The 22,101-nt window shown below is 35.2% G+C and overlaps 1 protein-coding gene across 2 annotated transcripts; it reads right to left on the reverse strand.

Annotated features, from left to right (window-relative positions):
• Window positions 1-270: 270 nt before the first annotated feature.
• On the reverse strand, window positions 271-22,101 carry NBN (nibrin). 2 transcript variants are annotated; one of them, XM_058832113.1, is made up of 16 exons: window positions 21,949-22,101; window positions 20,207-20,340; window positions 18,430-18,575; window positions 16,999-17,158; window positions 16,497-16,600; window positions 12,339-12,456; window positions 11,868-12,058; window positions 10,712-10,812; window positions 9,102-9,234; window positions 8,393-8,656; window positions 7,654-8,122; window positions 5,606-5,677; window positions 4,271-4,426; window positions 3,150-3,263; window positions 2,118-2,167; window positions 271-464 (listed from the first exon to the last, which is right to left on the reverse strand). In XM_058832113.1, exons 1-16 carry the CDS (start codon window positions 21,977-21,979, stop codon window positions 434-436), a joined length of 2,274 nt encoding a protein of 757 aa, XP_058688096.1. In that variant the 5' UTR covers window positions 21,980-22,101; the 3' UTR covers window positions 271-433. The 2 variants fall into 2 exon arrangements, with proteins under 2 accessions (XP_058688096.1, XP_058688097.1); XM_058832114.1 differs by lacking the exon at window positions 5,606-5,677.

The raw sequence follows: 22,101 nt of genomic DNA on the forward strand, positions 1-22,101 counted from the left end.
ATACCAGTTGCATCTCAGCCTCAATAGATTTTCAATTCTTAAGATAATACCCTTGAAAATACCTAATTAACAAAGCCTTTCTGAAAAAAGAAAAAATAGCCAGGTGCTAATTTCCTTTTTTCCCCCCCAAAATAGTACTGATAATCAAACATTAGAAATAGCCTAAAATGAAATCCTAACTATCTACAGTATTTTACTGAGCATTACTCTGAAGTGAATAATGGGAAGGTCTTGACAATGGTGCAGTCTGTAAGTACCAAGCAGTGAAAGGAACTTTTGTTTTTCTTTAATAAAATCAAGACTTAGAAAACATGTCTTACAGTAAGAGATATTCAAATGCTCATATATAGGATATCATACACACTGTAACCAGGAAACCTAAGGAACAGAAAGCAGGTTTTTCCAGAGAAACACTGTAAATCCATCTCACAATTTATCTTCTTCTTTTCACATTAGGATCATATCTGCAACAAAAAAAAAAAAGTTTGTCACAAATAAGTAAAACAATTATATTCAAAGTTTCTATATATATACAATGTGATGCAAACAATTTTATTATATATTCATAACAAGGGAATGGCCAGTCCTTTCCCTGACTACACTCCTATAATTAACTACAGTTACTACTATTTGACTGAAGAATGTATAAGGTAGAACCTGTTAACAAACTTAAGTCAACCCTTAATGAAATTCTCAATTTCCTAACTACTTACAACCTTTACATCTGATGTACGAACAAGCTTCTCCAAGGCTTTTATGTCCCAACACTAAGCCATTTACTGGACAAGGACACCAAAAAAAACATAGGTGGAGGGAGGGAAAAGGAGTCCTGTACCTTTACATTGATGTACATCTGCCCACAACTCACTCAGACAAAACCTTTCTGCTGCTTCCTACTCCTACATAAAGTAGATCCTTGCCCTACCTTGCCCTTTATACAGCTTCTGATTGACTGTTTGAAATTTAGAGCTACTTTCTGGACATACTAAATAGTTACCTGATTTACTGCAATATGCTTATAGTTTGGCTCTATTTGACACTGCTATCCCTTGGCCTTCTCCATTTGTACTTCGTCTCCCAAAATTCTGTCATTTCTTTGAAATTCTGATGTGTTTTGTATTCACGCATGAATAATTTACAGACACAACTGAACGATCAGGCAGTTTTACTTCCACTAATTCCGCTTTCACTCATCAAGACTTTTTGCTGAGACAGGAAAATGTGACAACTTGTGAGCCAAATTACATCACCACATAGCTAGAAAGGTATTAGAAGTCACTGTTGTTGCTATACAACTCAGACTTCCAGCACTGCTGCTACTATACAATTCAGGCTTCAAAAATGAAATGTCTACCTTTTGAAAGAAATGCTCCATCATTAACTGATAACAGAGCAAACTGTTAATGGAATAGGATTTCCTGAATGGCTCTAACCTGTATTGATATGTCGTATTATGTTTGTTTGATAATGATTCAGAAAAAAAATCCTCCTTCACCATTTTTTCTACCTAAACGCACAACTTTTGGTGTTAGTCAAATTCATGACAGGTGAGAAGTCCAACACTGGTCACTTGTTTCTTCACAGAAAAAAGATAGAAAGTAATGAAGTTTTTGCTAAACAAAATGAGGTCCCTATATTAACTCTCTTTATTTGATTTTGTTGTTGTAGCATTGTAACACGTTTGTTTAAATGTTTACACATCTTCTGGACAGCAAATTCTACAGAAGATTCTACAGATTGGATATGGATTCTATGGTCAGGGAAGGAGTGGGGAGATAAAGCAGATAGGAGTAGGAGATGATACATGATGTAAATATCACATCAGAACAACAGCACCTTCAACCCTGTCTGTGACTGGCTACAGAGATGCTGACAGACAGTCATGAACATCTTTCCATGTTACCTCCTCCCATTTCCTATGTTAAATGAAGCCTGAATAGTGTTGGGTTTTTTTCCAGAGAAATTGCTAAATCACTTTGACTATATTCTATACATGGGACTGCATGAAATTTTGAAAAGAACAGTCAAAGTTGTCTTTTCCAAAATCAAAATTTGTCCAAAAAAAGACGTGATGCAAAAAACCCACATTTTTTGAAGTTCAAATATAAAACCCTTACCTAAAGAGATCATCAGCAAGTGATTCTTCTCTTGCATGCCGATCCTGTTCCTGAGAAAGTTAATTTAATATTTGATTGTTCAGGATAATTCTAATGAATCATCTAGAAAAACAATATTCCTGCACTAACAAAATTTTTCCCAAAGAAGTAAATTTTCTCTGAGTATTCCATTTAGTACATATTTACATTAGAGAAGTTATTTCACGACCCAAATTTGGCTACTGCTACCAACTAATGAAATGGAACAGTTTGTGAAAGGTGTCAATTTTGGTCAGAAATGTTTTCTGGGTTTTGAGCACCATTATAGAAATAAAAAAAATTATCTGATTATTTGTGTATGAAGGGAATTTTAATTAGCATTATACGCAGGAATTAAAAAAAATGAGGTAAGAAGTTTTAATGCAACTGAATTTTAATCAGGCTGTGCAAACAATATGACTCACCATATTGCAAGTATTTTTAAGGAAACTGTCAGAAAATTAAAGTCCTAGAGAACTGCCATGGTAAGTATTTTTTTAGGGCTTTTATATCTAAAGATGTGCACAAAAGAAAAAATATTAAACTTTTTCTTACCACATCTCTTCAGTATACTCCAACAAAGTTTTAGTCATGCACTTTATATTCTATTCAAGAGTAGAATATCAACTGTACTGTTGATAACTATTTGAACACAGCCATAAAGAATTTCTTTCTACTCCCTGTCACATTTTGACATAGAGCTTATTTCACTCATCAAAAGATTGTTCTCATTTAGGTTACTGACTTTGATTTCTATAAATATTTCTGATTGTATGAGTGTTGCATGCAAAATGAATTTAAATAACCAGAAAAAGAAGAATGTTACCACTGACCTCTGGCATTCAGTAACTTTACTACTGTACATGCTTCCATGAGCATGTGTGGACAAATAACCAGCTGAGGTTTTATTTAAAAAATAAAATCCCAAAGTATTCCAGTAATGATCACAGTTTGATATGACCACTTATATTAGTCAAGTTTTTATTTGATCATGTTTAAAAAATAATTTCTTACCTCCATTTCTTGCCTTAACCAGTCTTCTAGCTCTGAATTCTTTTTAGCATGGTGAGCAATCAAATCTGATCCTCCAATAATGTGTGGAAGTTGTCCTGCCCCAGGGTAAGCTACCTGTTGGACAATAAATTTTTACAACTACAAGGCAAGCATAGTGCAAGTAAAAGATCTATTTTAACAAATTCAGAAAGTCAATTCAGGTATCGCAGAAGAAAGTCAGGAAATCTTTCTCTGAATAATATTCAAAGATCATATTTAAAAGTGAGTGAAGTTGAAAAAAGCATTTACAGAAATCTGTTAACTCCCTCCCTCGTTTTACCAAAAGAAACAAGCAAAAATACATCTGGTAAGTTAAATATGCTAAATAAATTTTATAGTGCATCAAGTGGAGTTTCAAATATTGATAAAATCAGTTTATATTTTACTGTCAGACTGCATAAGCATCTGTTACAAAATGGCAGAAAATATTATCAGAAAATTAAAACGCTATCCAAAAATGAGAGCACAGTCCCAAGAAGCAGTATTATGTGAACACATTCTATACATAATATTTTACTGAAATGCCTTTGTAGTCATCTTATACCATATGATTTTAATTTTTATTTTATTTTTAATATAAGCTGAATCGGTACTTTTACAGTGAACACTAAGAATGATTTTCCTACTGTCTTTAAGACCCAAGGAAGAAATCATCTTACTTTTGTATGATATAGATTTAGTTCTATTTAGAAATAGAAGATTTATTAGTTAAAATGGAAAATTCTGCATCAGCCTATGCTGTATATATATGTCTTTGGAGAAGTACAACTGCTATCTTTTGGAGGTACGACCAGAAGTTATGGTAGCTATCACTTAACGACTTATTCCAAGTAACAGCTTGGAGTAGGGAGTACAAGTATCTAAATAACCTAGCACAAGGTAAGCCTTTGTCAACCTGGTACTTCTTCAGTCAACTAACAAAATATCTGTTTACAGTATAATATGGCATTTAAATTGTTTCTTTCTTTAGTAATTATCAATTTATAAAAAATCTCTAGTAACATATTTCTACTATCTCAACACAACACTTTTTAGTATTTTTAAATAGTGCCATCTTGTGACCATTTAAAAAACACACTAACCTTTCTGAACGTTTTGAAATTTTTCTTTCCCCCATAGCTGGTATTTCCAGGAAGACGACTGCTCTGTCTTGGATGGCTGACAACCAATGATCTAAACTCTGTCAACAGAAGCCTGCTAGGAAGATTGCTGGAATCATCTTGGAGTTTGCTGTGGTTCTTATGTGGGAAGAAAAAGGAAGAAGCATTAAAGTGTGTGAACAGGAAATGCAGCATATCTAACAGTACAAACTGTAGAGAAGTATCATGAGCAGAGCTAAGCAGATGTTAGGATCACACAATAGTGAGGGGAAGCAGCCTCTTTACACCATGAATAGAGTAAATTTGTTTTGCTTGTGTTAAAATATATATTTAAATACTCCACAGCAGACGAATTTGAACATTTTCAGCTCAGTTCTAGCCTACAGATATCTACCCAGCTCTAGGGCTGTAAGCTGAATTTGATCAATGTATCAAATTTTTCTAGTCCATGAGAATGCTCATATGGCAGCAAGCTTGCATGCACACTTTGCTGCCTGGGGTTACATCTATGTGGATTCCACAGGACATCTCAGCACAGGACAAGTTCACAAGTAATATTAAACTCTGTTCAAGGACAGCCGCAGTCCAGATGCAGTACAGTTGTTTTATAGTAAAATATAACTAAAAGTCATTTAATCTGAGCTGACCCTGCACTTTGGTATACCTGCTCAGCAATCCCTCCTCTTGGGCTGATTTTTCTGTGTAGGTGAAAAGGTGTTATTCTGCCCCTTGCTGACTGGCTACACTCTATCCCTCCAGAATTTTTTAATTTCAGTTTCATTCAGTCTAGTCTCCTTTTCCTCTGCCTCACTGCCACTCCAAGCAATTCTCTTCTCCTTCCTTCCTTCATCTTACCTACAAAAAAATTAGCACGCTATCTACTGTTAATCACTGTATATTACATCTATTTTCCCAGTGCTCCATCTCTTCCATTCTAGTTGTGATCTTACAGCAGACAAAATTACATCCCTGGCAGGTCTTCAAGTAGTAATCGAAGAAAATAATCAGTACAAGTATTAACCACATTGAAGAATTAATACAATTACATGTAGCTTCAGTCACCTTTAAGTATCCACCCAAATGCCATTACAGAAGCACACAGATGAACTGCAAGTGCTCTCTTTTTTCCACAGTCTACAAGCTGGACTGCACTATTCAAATTTACATAAGTTTATGTTAAGGAGTACAATCTTCCAAACATCTTTCACGCTGAAATAGGATCCAAAAATACTATGTTCTTAAGAGTAAAATTTTGATGTGTTTTTGTATTGCTTCTTAAAGCTCACTGTTCAAACTTACGATCAGCTAGCTCCTTACCAAGACTGGTGACTCTTGCTTGATGTTACTTTTCTTTTCTGAAGTTAGAACTGATCCAAGTTCCTCTTCTTTCTATTTGATTAAAAATTATTTTAAATATAAAACTGAAATGAAATGGGAATTTAATTACATAAAAACATGTTTTCTGCTCTTTATGGTAGAATAAATATATTCAAATCAATATAAATTTTTAGACAGAAAAGAAATTGCCCTGTACTTCAGATTTTTTAGGATTTTATGCACACTGTAAAAATTGTTGGAGGTCTTTGCTATTAAAAAAATCACTTATTTATTCACCTGCTTTTTTTTCTTTCTTTTTATAGACTAGGAAGTTTTGTTCATCTATACAGTCTTCAAAGTCCTGACAGGTTCTGGCAAACTGTAAAAGCTTTTGAATATAAAAAGTAGCATTTAGCGTTTTCAATTTCACATTTGAAGTGTGCATGTGTGCAGAAAGGACACTTCATTACCAGGACAAGAAAGTATTCTGCAGATTGATTATGTCCTATATTTTAAAACCAGATTTGCATTACATAAATTATTTTCATTGGTTGATAAAATACCAAATCAGCTTTATGCACCCTGTAAGTTTTGAGACAATTACTCACATTCTTCATCTTGCCAGATACACAAGTTGCATCTATACTTACAGAAAATAGTTATCATATTTGCCTGGGGAGCTTTATCATGAAATCTCCTTCCTAGTCCATCCACTGGAAATGTATTTTATATTAACTAGGTCATTATTAAACTATGAGAAGATTTCTTTTCTGTAAAAATCTTTAAGTGCATATCTGCTAAAGTACCAGTTTAGTTGAACAAAGGATTTTTTTCTCCTTTAGAATCCTGACAAGGAGTTAGACTAGAAAAACTTTCCAAGCTCAAAGCAACAAAATTCAGTAGACTATTCCAAGTGCCAATTTTAGTCTGTCAGTATGGTCTGACCTAATAAAAAGTACCTACCCACTGATAGTATAAAAAGCAAGAAACAGAATTCTCTAAATTATAGAACTTGTCTTTTAAAGTTAGCCTGTTAGTAACACACACACAAAAAAGCATTATAATGAAGTTCACACTTCTCCAGAAGCAAGCTCCAGTAAAGCATTAACGGGGTGTCAAGCTGACCTAAGGATGCACAGGCAACTACTAATTCTTACGTGGTCCAAGGAATCTTGCAAATTCCAATTAATCATGCATTCAAACTTTTAAACACTTAAGCACTGCCTACACTGTAAATGGACTAGACAGTAAGTGTTAAAATACGTCTTTTAAATAAATAAAAGATAAACCTGTTCTCTCATTTCCTATTGTATTGTTAATAGTCTAGCCCTCTTAACTCTGTTTTCCTTTATAAACCCACTTTTCTGTTTTTTCAACACAGTGACCATTGTTAACTCAAGGTATATCGTTCTCTTCATATCTCTTAGAAAATTTCCTTAGTGTCAAAAACAAAGAAAGAAAAAATAATCATGAAAACACAAGCTGTGTTTTGGTTTTGCTGTTGTTTTTGGTTTAAAATTTCTCATACAGGAATTTTAATAATCTTTCACATGATATCAAAACCCTCAGAAGATGTTGGACACTACTGTGGTATTCAACTGAAGAGGTCAACTATACGTTTCTTCAGAAAAATTCATTACATAAAGATAATTGAGTACTATCTTAGAATAAATAACCATATCATTAACACAGCAACAACCAATATGAGAAGTCTTTCTTGGACCAGGGATAAATTCTCCTATTCTACTTACAGTATATAAAGTTAAAAAAAAAAGAGGAAAAGTTCAGAATACAAGCAGCTTCCAATTTGAAAAGAAAAAAATGCCCAGAAGAATGAAAAAACGTTTAGGTAGGTGTAAAACTGCAATGTTCATGTGTAAAAGATGAACAATTTTGAACTAAAAATTGATGTACGAGATTTAAGCAAACAGATTTTACAGAGCTACTTTCTGTATGCAGGCAGCCTCCTCCTTAAAGGAGCTAACTGCATCCTTCTATCAAAGTTGCAAATTTCAAGATTAGGCACATGAGAAGAATATAAAACTTACCAACACTTTATTCTCCTCTCTCTGATTTACATTTACTTCTTGAATCCTGCTTCCTTTGGCTTCCAAACATTGTTTTTTTCGTGCATTTCCTCGAGCTTCCTGGTCATGATCTGTAATTTGATCTTCCCAGTCTACACCTCCGCTTCCAAACACAATTTCCAGTGCTTCTGTATCTTCAGATAAATAATTTAATTCCTTTCTCTTTTTTGGTACATGATTTTCACTGGAAGTGGTTTTAGTGTCTGCTGTATCACTTGTTAGTTTGACACTTTCCCTCATAAGCTTTATACCCATGTCTTCTGCAAAATTTGGGTTTGGGTCCAGGATGTTATTTTTCTTTTGATGCTGTTTTGCTTCACTGTTGCAGACTGACGAAGTTGTGGATTCAGTGCACTTGGGAAAAGGCAATGACCTTTCCTCCAATTTTGCTAGTTTGGATACAGATGTTTCTTCTCCTTCAGCTCTTTCCCTTAGCCAGAAATAAATTACAAAACAGAGAAATTACAAAAGCATTTTTGAGTATGATTAGCTGTACCCACAACATAACAGCTTCTGGGGTTTTAGTGACTGCACTGTGAAATTTAAAGTACCCCTGAGGAAAACCTTTCCATTCTAGGAATTTGATCTAAAAATTACCTTTTTAAGTATGTGTCAAATTAAAATCGCTTAAGTTGAAATTTTCCATAAACAGCATGAACATACCAATACGGAAAGTAATGTCAAGAAAATTTCCATGTACCTTTTTCTAGAAACCTGGAAGTAATTTGTAATTGAGTTTGACTGGTGACGTGAAGCACTCTCATGAGGTTTCCCAGCTTCTGAAAATTTAGATGGTGAGATAGGCTGACTTCTTTGACTGAACCCAGATGTTCTGTTCCCTTTAGGTATAGATGTTCCTGCATTTACACTGCCACTTGTGCCACTGTTTTTCTTTACGGCAGCTGTATCCTGGAAAGCCACTTTCCTTTGTCTATGCACCTGGGAAGTATCCTCTATCTCCATACTAGATTGGAAAGGAAAGAAATACTAAATGGCACACAGGACATTACCAGAGATACACCAAATCAGAGATAAACTTTTTTAAAAAGCTATACCTGTTCTTGGAACAAACTTCTAAACAATGTGCTAAAAACAAACTATAAAATCTGCTATGATCAATACATTTTTATAATTCTGAAATGGCTTGAAATTTTTTAATAGTTCAGACAGTCAACACGGATATGCAGTATCTACATGTGCACTTGAAAGTCATCTAAATCCTATGGGATGCTTTCTGTAATTTAGTACTCAAAAGCAGAAATTATCTCACTGTAGACAAATGACATCAATTTAGTGAATGGCACTTCTTACCCCATATATTTTTCCCCATGGAAATGATACAGTTCCTCTGCCACAAAAGACTGTTTTATTTGCCAATATTAGCTTAGAAATTTCCATGAATACTTTACCACGTCTGCTCTTCTGTATCAGCTATGTAGAAGGTGCTGCTATCAGCAGCAGTTGGCATTATGGTTTCATCCACAGCCAGACTCTGGGAAACAGCTTGGCCTTCAACAGCTGATGCAGAACTTTCAGGTACAGCTGCAAGACCAATATGAAAGAAGAATGGGAAGGTTAATATCAAATCTGTGTTTCTTTGCACATGCTATCACACATTACTAACTGATCACACGAGATCTTTTTAAAATGATCTTCAAGCAGTTTTAATTAAAAAATAAGCAGATTTATTAATTTAAAAAAAAACCTGACAGAAAGAGTTCTAAAGGACCATATTGCAGAATTCAGATTCAGTTAAATATTCCACTGATTAAGTAATGGAATTCTACTTAAATAAAAATTAAGTATAATGGGAAATCATATACCACTATGTACATAATGTACTTAAAATACATTTTATGTAAAATATAAAATATAGATCATGCAATATATAGATCATGCAAAACTGCCAGAGCACAAAATTCCTTATATTTACTCCTTTATAATGATCTCTAATGTGATTATTGTATCTGGGATACAAGTTTATTCAATTGTAAACACAGCTCCCTTTAAACTCTTGATATCCAGTCTGTTTACACAATTTCAGACAACTTTTATCTAGTTGAATCACTGAGACTGGAAACAAGAATCAGCACCTCTGCCAGTACTGCATATATGTCTTTCTCTATTCAAAATACATTTTCAAGTAAGTAATGTTCCTACGTGTACAGACAAATTCTGGGTTTTTTTCTTTAATTTTTTTAAATAATGGTAGATTTTTCTACCTCATACAACATTTTGCAGACCAAAACAATCTATAAAACATACTTCTGAAAATTTTATAGTAGCGAAATACAGAATAGTACGAAGAGGCACAAAAAGAGAATTAGACAAATAAACCTCTTTCTCTCTCTCAAAGACTTTTATTACTACCACATTAGCAAATACAAGCTTCAAGACTTGGAATGTCCAGTCTCAAACTACTACTTTGGCAAATGTGGCAATCATGTCTCATTGTCTTAATTTATGGAAAGATAATTTTTAGCTTTTAACTATGCAGGAGGTGATTGTATTTTCCTAAAGCAAATTCTGTTTTGTGCAAAGGGCAAAAAAAGAAAAAAAAGCAAGCCTTAACAAATTATCTCCATTCCTATTCTCTTGATTCCTGACATTCATCTTTTACTTCCTGATTATCCCAGTTTTTTATGAAAACACAGAATAGCATGGAATTCAAACTACCACACACATATGAATTCAGTGGTCACTAAAAATATGAATTTCAGATGTTTTTAAAGTATCTTTCCTTTCAAGGTCACTGCTCTGTGTGTCTGTCTTTTAGGCTAGTTTTAGATCTACTTTTTTATTTACATCCAAGAGTCATCTAATTTTCATTGCAATTTACTGCAAGACCATTAAAAACCGATTACCTCTTTGGAGTCATATACATTTTTCATAGAATGTCACTCTTTTTTAGTGGTCTTGCAAAACAGAACAACTTGAACATCATAACTGATGCTTCTACACAAAAAGAAGTACTGCCTCTTTGAGGCTGTTAACTTATTACTACCCTTCTTCCCATTACCTTTGGAAGCAGGCTGCTTTTGAGGGTTGCAGTATTTTTCTGTAGACATGAAGATAACTGCCAATCCAATTTCTGCCTCTGGAATAGCCCTTAGATTCTTACTGTTAATATACAAATAAAAAAAAAAACAACAAATTATTTTTCAGTACAGATTCAAAGACAAATAGGCAAATGAGCACAGGTATAGCAAAGTACAAAGTATTCCATTCCTCCTCCAAAAAAAATCAGCCTACACTACAGTTCTTCCCAACAGAGTAAGTCAGCACAATTATCCTTCATTACAGCCATGTCCCATATGTATTAACTCCCATGTTTCCTGCTGCTGTAGCCACTGTCTAGCTCCAGGAATCTGGCCAATACATCCCTCCTTTTGTGATTTTTGGGCATTTAACCAATTATGCCCTACCTCTGATTCAAAATTGTCTGAAAAGAGACTTGAAAGATCTGACCACAAGTCAGGCACCCTTTCCCCTCAGTCTTCTGTACCACACTCATAAGGAGAGATTGAATACTGTTTTATCTACCTAGCAGGGGAACTAGGTTTACATGTTAAGGACTGAGATTTTGTTTTATTGTTTTAATAAAATGGCATAATGACAATCCTAGCATCTATGATGTTATAATGCAGTCTGCCCTCTCAAACAAAACCTACCACCAAAACAAAAACTAATTAGCATTAAACAGAAGCTGTTCTTCAAAAACACTGTATACAATAATTATACAACAATGAATCACATGACTTCAAGGTACCATCTCATCTCTTTCTGATGAAATACATATAATTAATAAAATATCATAAATTATCTATTTTGCATTCTTAGAATATATTAATTTAAAATTCTTTTAAATAGTAGAAGAGAAATTACTTGCTGTCTGTAATTTTAAAGCAGCTTCATCACAATGAATTTTTGTAGAAGTGAGCTCTACAAAAAATTAATGAAAAGAAAACAGAAATTCCATCAAATCCGCACAGAACCGCCAAGTTCTTTCTTTACTGCTTCAAGAAGTTTTAGTTACCCCACTAAATACTTAGAACAATGAAAAATGCTGTCTCTATAAGAAACCTCCTGCTTAAATATGCATGCAAACATCATGACTGAGTCTTTGTAGAAGTTCTGAAATTACCCTACCACTGTACAAGAGAACAGTGCTGCACCTTTCCAAAGCAGTCAGAATGGAATCAGTCCAGTCTGTCATAGAGCCAGATCCTGAGATCTGAGAGTTTGCCAAAACCACATCAACAACACAAACTTCAGGAGAAAGTAGTAAAGGCATTTCTTTTCTTCCTTCTGTCATCAACTTTACTTCCCCTCCTCCAAGAACAACTGCTGGACCCAGTTTCTTGTGCTAAAAAGAGAATGCAAATAAAAAGAAATCTTAGAATGCAGTCAGTTTAGAGGTATCAGAATAGAGAACTATCAGCATAGTGCTTCTCACTGATGCACTACTGCAGATGTAATATGTTCTGTTCCTCTTCTACATTCTATCTTGCTTAGGGCACTGTACTGCAGGATAAATACACAGAAACCCTTGTTCCCTGATGAACCCAGAATGAGTGTGATTTCAGAGTGAGCAAATCCGTCCCGAGCTATCCCTGCAATACTTTTGCAATGTAAAGCCTAATTACCTGCTTGGCAGTTAGAAATACAAAAGTTTTTCCACTGAATATTTTTTTCCTTTCATGATGCTCAGATAAATCCAGGTTTTCACTGCTAATGGAAGGCTCATCAACTGGAGGATAAAAGCTGCAAGAACAGAAAATGAAAGTTACAAAATTCAGATTTTCTTATCAGTACTGACTTATAGTCCTTTCTATTTTAGAGTAAAGTTCTGAATTTCTGAAAATCCTGCATTTCTCTGTTAAAACTACTTACATAAATAATTTTCAAGAGATTTTTAAGAACAGAGCCCCTAATTTTTCAGCATCAAAGACCAAGACATATCCACATTCCTACTAACAATACAGACAAATGAGAATGCAACTTCATTCTGCACTTACTCTAGATAATAGTAAAACTCCACACAAAATTAGTCACCTTGCTTCCTCTACCCACCATGTGGGGATAGTCACCCCTCATTCTCTTCTACCGTGTCAAGAAAGTGTGTACCACCACACTCGAAACAGCCATAATATGACAGCAGACAAGTATACTTCTCTTGCTGCTGGGATAGAGAACTGAAGAATTCACTCTGCAGATTCTCTACTGTTTTTTCCAATACAGGCAAAGGAAACAGGAGCTTAGCTAAGAAACATATTAGGCAAAAAGAAATTCTATCCTGAAGCCCTAAATTTTGTCAGAGCCTGTGACCTCAGCTCCAGTTAATGATGGCCTGCCCAGAGCACAAAAAGCCTCTAGAGTTAGGACATTCATCTAATTAATAATTTCAGGATACTTAAAACATCTTTGAGCCACATATTCACTGCTACAGCAGCTCTGACAGAGCAAAGTGAAGGCATACATCAGAAAGGTAAACTACAGGTCAATTTTAACCAAATTATACTACATCTGTACCCAAATAGCTGTTTCTGTACACAGTTTAGCTGATGACAGAACTACTTATCTTAATTCTGACTGCTAATTATATATTCTTTTCATACTACTATGCAGGAAAAAAAAAAGATGCTGAAACACACCATCAAATTTGGTTTAACAGCAATGATTGGCAGATTCTAAGGAAGACACATATGAAGTGCTGAAATATTTATGATTCAGAAAAAAATTGAGCATCTGTAAACAGAAAAACATCCCTCAAACATTGAGAACATTCATATATTTCAAGCTGAACACAAAAATAAGCATATAAATTTCCTACTTCATCCAAATACACAATTCAATTATGACATGCTAAAATGTGCTATATAGTCACAGGTGTTTTTAAATAATCTTCATTCTTATGTGTTCTTCACAATCTCAGTCTTCACAATCATTCTTCAAACTTTATGTACATAATGAAAATTAAGCAACCTAAATCTACCAGATTTTGAAAAGTCAGTATTTGATCTATTTCAGCAGCCTGTTCAAATCTGTTTACAAAAATATTGTTGTATTGAAATTGAATAGACGTGATAAAGCCTACTAATTTAAAATAGAAATAGGGCAACTCAGACTTCAGTTACTATGCCAGACGACTTCTGATAACAGGTCCCACAGAAACAGATTTAACGTACGATAATACAAGGGACAAAATAATCTTTAAAGATGAAAGCATGAGTAAAAATGGAAAAACAACAATTTTCACAACTTTGAAACTGGACCATAGTTTCTTTATAAATATATTTTAAAATCTCCATTTTTTAATTTCAACAAACAACTTTAACTGATGATTGTGTCCAAAAAAACCCAAAGAAACAACCTTTGATTTTCCTTATAAGCTCTTATCCAATGGTGATTTAAGCTCAAAAGGCAACAGTCTTTTGCCGTCAGGATTCTGAAGCGCTCCTCCTATTTAGTCTCATAAGCTTTTAATAGTAACACCATTATCCAGAAAAGTTCCTCTGGAACCTCGAATCTCCCAATAAATAGATTTTGATTCTTGGTGAGTTTCTGTTAAAAACTCTACTACTCTGCACTATTGACACTGGACTGCAGTAATAAAATACATTATTTCATACAGGACTGTGCTTATGCAGTCATTTGTGAAATCTTCAGTTTTTGTTCTTCCTTGCAAAGGTTATCAGAGAGTACCACAAAACAGGGGTAACACCATAAAAAAACTCAAGTCCCACATTCATACGGGAATCGTAGGTTTGCCATTATATGAAGTCTCACTATAAACAAAGAAGATTCTTTAATTATTTTTTTCTTTTTAACTTAAAGATAATGTTTCCCTAGATTTTTTGGGAGAGATCAGCTCTGCACTGATAGTATTGATTTAATTGACAGTGTCACCCAGTATTGCTGTCTCCATGTAATTTCCCTGTTTCACACCCAAACCAGAACTGCCCCAAGCTGTCTAGTATCCTGTGGCTATACCAGCTCAGGTTAGCTCTATCTACAATGCACAGTGTAGAGATTCCCAGTCAAAGTTAGAAGTATTTTTGGAAATTTAATGAAAATAGCTGCTAAGTAAATTTTCAGCATCTTCACACAAGTCAGATCTCAAAAATATGACCTACTTAAAATACAGCAATTATTTTAAACATAGATCTGTGTATTACATTAGCTGTTTCATTTAGCTTGATGCAGAACTCTCTTTGAAAGCTACATGTGTATATTGCTAGTGTCACTACCTTTCAGCCAGTTCAGGTCCTCTCAGCATCTTAAAAGTTAGCAAAAATATTTCAGAAAGGTAAACATATCCATCTGCTTCTTTTTTAGGGAGCATTTAAAAGCCAATTATACTGTCACTTCTGTATTAAATGGACACACATCCTGGTTACAAGACAAAGACACTGTTGACTTGTTCTTGTAACAGACAGGAACAGCAGCATTACCACCAGGTAATACTTGACCAAACCAATTTCAAGTTGCACAACCAATCACTAGCTTTTGATGGCTTGCATGACCTGTACTACAATAGATTAAAAAAAATCTTGCAGGAAAGTATTTCAGAGAGTACTAAATTGTTTGTTTAGTTTTCTTACATCCTCTGAAAACAATTCAGAAGTTTAACTAGAAGGGAAAGTTATAATTCATTCAGATTCTCCCTTTCTTTTGAAACTGAAGAACAAATGAGTTTTAAACCACTCACAGATGATTGATCTGACATGTTATATAAACCCCACTAACGTAAAGCAGCATCTAGAAAATAGGGAGTATTTCCTACCAATTGCTCCAGATTGGCATCTGTATTTTCTAACAAGTAGTGTCATATTTTACCACATATCAAGCACAGCTTATTGTGAATCCTCTCATTTTGTTTCTGTTTCCATGTATACACCAGAAGTTTGTTTAGTATCTACCAAGCCTCAGCCTTCAAACTGTTCAACCAATGGCTACTTCCACATCTACTAAAGAAAATAAACTGCCATTTCCTAACATATATGCATATTTATGCACATATGAATGTATAGACATAGTGAAAATTTCTCACCTGTATAAACCATGTGTTCATACAACAAAAAAACAACAACCACAACCCCCAAACAAAACACACGTTTCCCTTTTCAAGGTAAAATGAGCAGAAATATGTCACACACAATATTGGGACTGTTTTACATTTTCTCACATCAAGAAAATGACAAGAAGAGCTATTCTGCAGAATTTACTGATTAATTAATTAGATAAATTAAGAATTCCCTTTTGAAGTTAATTTAACCATGAAAACAATGAGTATTTTATTGTCACTTAGTGAAGGCCAATGCACAGTAGTCTCACTTCATCTCTCGACAGATAATTAAAAACATCTTCCATTTCAGAGAATTCAACAATCAGGCTAACTCTGTTCTGACCAAAGTTTACAGTAAACTCAGTAACTAACAGCACACTGGGAAAATAACTCTACATAATGAAAGAAACTTGATACAATTTCTTTATTTTTATGTATCAATTCCCAGAAGTGTTTGAAGCAACATTTAAATACCAATAAAACAAATTCCTTTTTAGAGACAGTAACATCTCTAAGAATAGAGTCAATTCCAGAGCTCATTTTATAACTCTAGGAATGAGAATAATAAAATTGCGAGAATACTAAAACATTAATCATATTAAGCATTCTTCCACAAATAAAATTACTGTGCATTGCATATTATGTCAAAAATCAACAGATAAATATGTAGTTATCTGATAATCTAATTCCCATAAATTTCATTCTGCAACACAGTAAACATGATTTGGCAACTTACCTTTCATGATTTGGCAGCTGTTGCCTGGACTGAATAGCTCTGATTAATTCAGAAAAAAACTCTGGTTTTATAATTGGTCGAGCACAAATCAAAGCACATATAGTCTGAAAAACCAGGAAATACAAATTTACTGCATAGAAGTTCAAAGAGAGTATGGTTTGACTGACATTAGTTTTTTAAAAGCTAAGATGTGAAAATATCAAACAAATAAAACAATACTGATTTGTGCTTCTAGGATTGTTTTGCTTCTAACAGCCTAACTTTTAATTGGTGTCTTGATTAAAGTTATGAAAATGTTGAGGGCAACTGATGAAAATCACTAAGTCCTCAAAACTGGCTTTTTTTGTTTTCTTTCCCTACAACCTCCTGTTGACATACACCTCCTCAAACTTGGAAAAAGAAGAGTTGACTACAGTTTTGTAGAGAAAAATCTTGAACAGGTCTAGAATTTAATTAGCATTTGTGGGAAAACTGCAAAGCAACAGGCAAAAGCTCTACATACCTTAACAGTAACTTTTACTGATACCATTACAAGGTGGGTACATTCTTTTGTCCATTCATTTGCTACAAGACCTCCAAGCTGCTGAATGGCTTGATTTAAAGCATTTTTCTGAGCTACATCTAAACACGAGGAGCAGACAACCAAAGGTTCATATTCCACTCTGCAAAGAACAAGTAAAAGAGAATTGCTTAAGTTAATTTGGCCAATCATTATGATGAACAGAGCTGACTTAACTATCACATTTGTATCTCATGGAATTCTGAAGGAAAAAAAATAAAATATCCATACTCTAATCTAGATCAAAGTAAAATCTTCCTGCTTTAAAATTTACTGAAGAAACAAAACACTAATTTTTATTCAGAAAAATTAATGACAACTTGACCTGATGTCTGAAATACTTCTATGGACTTGTGGCTCTTTTAGACACCACAAAGAATTAGTGCTGCAAGAATAGTGCAAGATCTGGGAATATCAAAATAAATTTGAGTGTGTGCTTCCAAAAGCAAAAGCATGGTCAACAGGACAGGTCACCAACAGATCAATACTTAAAAATATAAGTGTCATAAAATGCAATTTCAAGTAACAGTTTCCTAATATTTCCATTATCCTTGACCATAAACCTTTATACATATTTTAGATCTTCCATGTCAAATTATATTATTTCATTTTTAGACTATTTAAATTTCTTTCTACTCTGTAGACTTTCTAGTACAACAGCCATGATGTATCCAGTCTCATGGTATGATTCCTGTATCATGTTTCAGGTATGTTTACCTAAAATATAAAAAAATAATTCATTGTAGTAATTGGAGGAGAATGCCACGTTTTTTCTAACGGTAAACAATACCAGCAGCATTGATAAAACTGAATAAAATTTTAAGGCACAAAGCCACCTTCTGATTATTTTAACATTGATTTTAATGATCATTAGACTTTTTCTAATTATCTGCTACTTCATTTCCAGAAGTGCTTCCTATAAATAAACAGACAGCACTGGCTACCATGTTAAATTTGGAATAAAATATCAAGTTGGGTTCACATCCTCCTGCAACATCAGTTCTTTTCTCATTACAATATGAACAGCTAACAAGGGCTCCAACAAACTCTAAAACTTTCTCTTTCTTCTCATTTGGTGTAGGATTTTATTTGCCTAAGAGAGCCTGAAAATACTCATTGTACATGACATACCTTCTAAAATGCCAATGCTTTCTTATCTAAAATTTTAATCTCCCAGTGTCAAAATAAATTATGTAAGAACATAATGGAAAATTATTTCAGAAGCAGGTGTGGAACACAGGCAAAATACTATTCACCTCCTTCGCTTCCTAAAAATTCATCATTGCTGTATCACTTGCAAAGTTGTATGATGTGCTAAAACACTCTTCTAAAAAATTAATTTTTCACTTGATGTTTTATAATCAAAACACTTACCTAAACTTGCTCTCAAAGACTCCAAAGTTGATTCTGTCACCAGACTGCAAAGACACTGAAGTACCATTGAGTTTCGATCCATTAACAAAGGTACCATACTTAGACGTATCTCTTACTGTTAATATAGGTACTGAGAGAGACTGACTCTGAAAATAAATATAAACAAGCCATTACAGATTATCAGAATGCGACAGCTTTATCAGAAACAAGTTACTATCACTGTGGATCAAAGCAATGGATAAATAAGCAGCCCACAAAATACCACCTTAAATAAAGACTCTGGACAATAAGGCTTGCTATATGTAATTATTTATCTTCTGTTTTTCACTGTAGAGGAATGAGAAAATCCACATGTTTTTAGCTTTAGAACTTTTGTGCTTCTTACACTTAGCATTTCTGGAGATTACACTTTGTCTTTCTGGAAACTGTGCATGGCAGTCATTCATTGGCCCAAAGCCTGAGCTAGTGCAATTTAGCAAGGCTCTGAGATTTATTATGTTTTTACCTACCACTCAATTCTATTCTGGGCATTGGGCTGAATAGTAAGAAAGCCTAAGGTCACCTGAGGGCACTTTCTTGCACTTCCTTCCATGAAGAATGCTACTCTTCCCCAGACTGCAGGACCTGGAGACTCCAGCATCTCTTGAGAAGAGGTTAGATATTGTCAGATTTCCAAAGTGGTTCACAAGTCAATGAGAACACTGACAGCTTGTTTTTATGAAATTCTGCCATGCAGTTATACAGTATTTCACAGAATAGATAAGGTTGGAAGAGACCAGTGGAGATGACCTAATCCAACCTGCCTGTTGAAGCAGGTTTCCTTATAGCAGGCTACTCAGGATTGTCTCCAGGCTCCTCTGGAGTATCTCCAGAGACAGAGACTCCACAACCTCTCTGGGCACTCTGTTCCAGTGCTGAGTCACTCTCACAGTAAAGTTCTTACTCATGTTCAGGTGGAACTTTCTGTGTTCCAGTATCTGTCATTGTCTTTGTCCTATTGTTTGGCACCACCAAGAAGAGCCTAGCTCCATCCTGTTGATACCTTCTCAGCTACTTACAGACATTGATGAGGTCCCTTCTCAGTTGTCTCTTCTCAAGGCTGAACAGGCCCAGATCCCTCAGCCTTTCCTCACAACTGAGGAGCTCCAGTCCCCTCATTATCTTCATAGCCCTCTGCTGGACTCACTCAGTATTTGCAGAATTAAAGGGACAAATTTATTTTATATATTTTACATATTTTATTTTAAACACTGCATAAGGTTACATAAATGAAATTTCTGCTGACTGGCTTCAAAACATCCATATATGTCACAACACTTAGTGACAGCATATTGCTGATCGCTAATTCTCCTTGGTACATTTTTCTTTTCTGTGCCCTAAGCAAATACAGAATTAATGATGTGAAATGAAACAGAAACCAAGTCTGCAGTAAAACAACTGAAGCACTTCCCTGAACCTAAAATTTGCCTGTGTAATGAAACTTAATTGCATAATTTTCCTGCTATGATTATTTTAATACAAATTCCTAATGAATCTTTCTTTTGAGATAAAAGGAAGCTTGGACTATTAAATTATGCCAGTAACTTCCTTAATGGAAGCAAACAAACCTAAGGGGAAAAAAAATTCAACATAAAAAAAAAAAAAAAAAAGGACAAGTGATCAATGGTTCTATTCCAAGCATAAAACAGGTGAGAGCAAAATATGAGTATGCACGGTCATAGCAGCCTGAATTATTCCCACAGTGCATTGATAATGTAATAAAATGGTGGCTACTTACAGGGCTTGTTTCAGGCCGACTTACGGTCAGAACTGCATGACTTCTACTGATAGACTGATCATCCTGAATTAAAATTGAGCAGTTTTTCCGTCCAACAACATACTCTATACCACTTAAAAGCCGATATGGCTCTCCTGGAAATAAACAAGAGACAGAAAAATAACAATTTAGAAAAAAACATCAAAAAACCTGAAGCACATAGGAGAGCTACTGCAAAATTTGTAGTACATCTAAGTCTCAGCTTTGCCATGCATCATTTAAACATTTATATTATATCATTTATGGTCAGAGCATGGTGCTAGTAATGCCAAGGTTGTGGGTTTTATCCCCATGTGTGCCATTCACTTAAGGACTGGACTGAATGATCCTTGTGGGTCCCTTCCAACTCAGAATATTCTGTGACTGAATTCTGTGACTCTGAATTCTGTGATTCTGGTTAGGCTGATTAAAATTATGCACTTAGCTTACAGACAAAACCTCTTTCCTTCTTTCTTGCTCCCTTTTGTCTATAAAAGGATACATTTTACCATAAACAAAGCAGTTCCCAAAGTAGTGACACACTTTTTTCAAGGACAATATAATTTTACCAATACTTTCTACCAATACTTTCTTGAAGATTAAGCGCAACATTTAGAAGAAAATAAAAACAAACAACACAATATAAGAGGTTTTCTAAAACACCTTTGTAAGAGCACATAATTTTTTGAGGTTCTATTATTTATTCACTTAACTGATTAAGAGGTTCAGAGGAAAATGTCCTCCTAATGAATACAAGGAGATCTTCATGTAAATCAAATTGATAGTAAGTTCAGCCTCTGACCAATGTTTATGTTTTAGCTTATGCTTTGTACTTGTCACCTGGACCCCATGGTGCCTTCCCAGTGAATGGCTTGACTCTCTCCCAAAGGTGTGCTACCATTGGTCAACAGAACAAAAAATGTTTCTTGATAAATAATAAGTACAGATAAATTGTCATTATCAAGTCTGGCAAATAACTTTTCAAATATGAACTGTGCAGAAAGGATCATTCTGAATAGAATGAACAGTGTTTTGATTCACTCAAGAGCTCTCCAGGCAGTAAGAGGTAAATCAGTTCATTTCAACAGGATTAGGTGCTGTATCTACCAGGAAATAAATCAAACATGCAAAATTTCCTCTCAGTGCACCAGGGACTAGAGAACAGATGCAGTTGTGTTACATCTGTTCCTCAAAAGCACTTAGGAAGAAATGCATGTATTATGTGACACCTATTACTAAAGCTCCTATGGACAAGAAAACGAAGAAAAGTGTAGAGGCGATTTAGTTTCAAAACTCTGCATGCAAGAAACACCATGTAGTTCAACACTTAGTCCATGAAACATCAACACAATATTTAAAGATGGTTTCTGAGGTTGCTGCCTCCGAATTCAACTCTGCAGGTATTTCAAAGCAGGACTCTGTAACCCGCAGCACCCTATGACATCCTACACAGGTTCAAAAAGAAGCCCTACTAGATTTAACAGGCGCTGTGGTCGGCAGTGCTCCAGAGAAATACGGAGGCTTCACCGCGGACGAACGGCGAGAGCGACGCGGCCTTGGATCACCATGGGCCCGAGGCAGCCCGGACACCAAGCCCGGCCGGAGCCAGCCCTATGGAAGCCAACACAACGGCAGGCCCGGGGACCCGCCAAGGCACCGCTCGGGGCGGGGAGGGGGCCCGCGGTGCCTGGGCCCAGCCCGCCGGAGCCCAGGCACTCCCTCACCTTTTCCCGAGGCGGGCACCAGCTTCCACATCCCGGAGCTCTGCCCGGCAGCCCCCGGCGAGCCAGGACAAGACCGGGCCGGGGAGAGAAAATCCCGGGACCCGCCGCCGCCACCGCCGCGGAACCGCGCGCGGGGCCGGGCTAAGGGAGGGA

The sequence above is a fragment of the Poecile atricapillus genome, chromosome 2 (genome assembly GCF_030490865.1).
Source record: "Poecile atricapillus isolate bPoeAtr1 chromosome 2, bPoeAtr1.hap1, whole genome shotgun sequence".
NCBI classification, from domain to species: Eukaryota; Metazoa; Chordata; class Aves; order Passeriformes; family Paridae; genus Poecile; species Poecile atricapillus.

Bases quoted from the DNA above. Each gene is read 5' to 3' on its own strand.
- NBN (XM_058832113.1), bottom strand. From the start codon at position 21,979: ATGTGGAAGCTGGTGCCCGCCTCGGGAAAAG. The intron at 8,123-8,392 runs GTACATGGAAAT...TTTCTGGCTAAG, and splicing joins TTCCAGGTTTCTAGAAAAAG to GGAAAGAGCTGAAGGAGAAG. The intron at 465-2,117 runs GTAAGGGTTTTA...TTTTTGTTGCAG, and splicing joins CTTGCTGATGATCTCTTTAG to ATATGATCCTAATGTGAAAA.